The 294-nt window shown below is 47.6% G+C and overlaps 1 protein-coding gene across 1 annotated transcript in view; it reads left to right on the forward strand.

Annotated features, from left to right (window-relative positions):
* Positions 1–13: 13 nt before the first annotated feature.
* CLPB (ClpB caseinolytic peptidase B homolog (E. coli)) overlaps positions 14–294 on the forward strand; it is a gene marked incomplete at its 5' end in the record, with an annotated part of 2,651 nt that continues 2,370 nt past the window's right edge. Inside the window, one exon of the mRNA XM_010140873.1 lies at positions 14–91. Within this exon, the coding sequence (XP_010139175.1) occupies positions 14–91 (78 nt within the window). The remainder of the gene's footprint in view (positions 92–294) is intronic.

The following is a 294-nucleotide window of genomic DNA, read 5'->3' on the forward strand; positions in this document are numbered from 1 at the left end:
CTCATCCTGTCTTTCAGAGGATGTCCAGGTGACCGACAAGATCACCATCTCCAAGCAGTTCAAGGAGAAGGTCATTCGCCCCATCTTGAAGGTATGGGTGGGGTTTTTTCATGGCTTATGTTCCAAGTTTCCTGAGCTTCCGTCACTCGGTCATTGATGCAATATCTATGTCCCACCATGTTCCTCACCCAACCCAGAGATAAGTGACATGACATCATTTTTTGACTAAGCATCATAGAACCACAGAAGGCTTGGCTTGGGAGGGACTTGTAATTCAGGTCAGAGCCAAGCAGG

This window comes from Buceros rhinoceros, unplaced genomic scaffold (assembly GCF_000710305.1).
Source record: "Buceros rhinoceros silvestris isolate BGI_N320 unplaced genomic scaffold, ASM71030v1 scaffold41637, whole genome shotgun sequence".
NCBI classification, from domain to species: Eukaryota; Metazoa; Chordata; class Aves; order Bucerotiformes; family Bucerotidae; genus Buceros; species Buceros rhinoceros.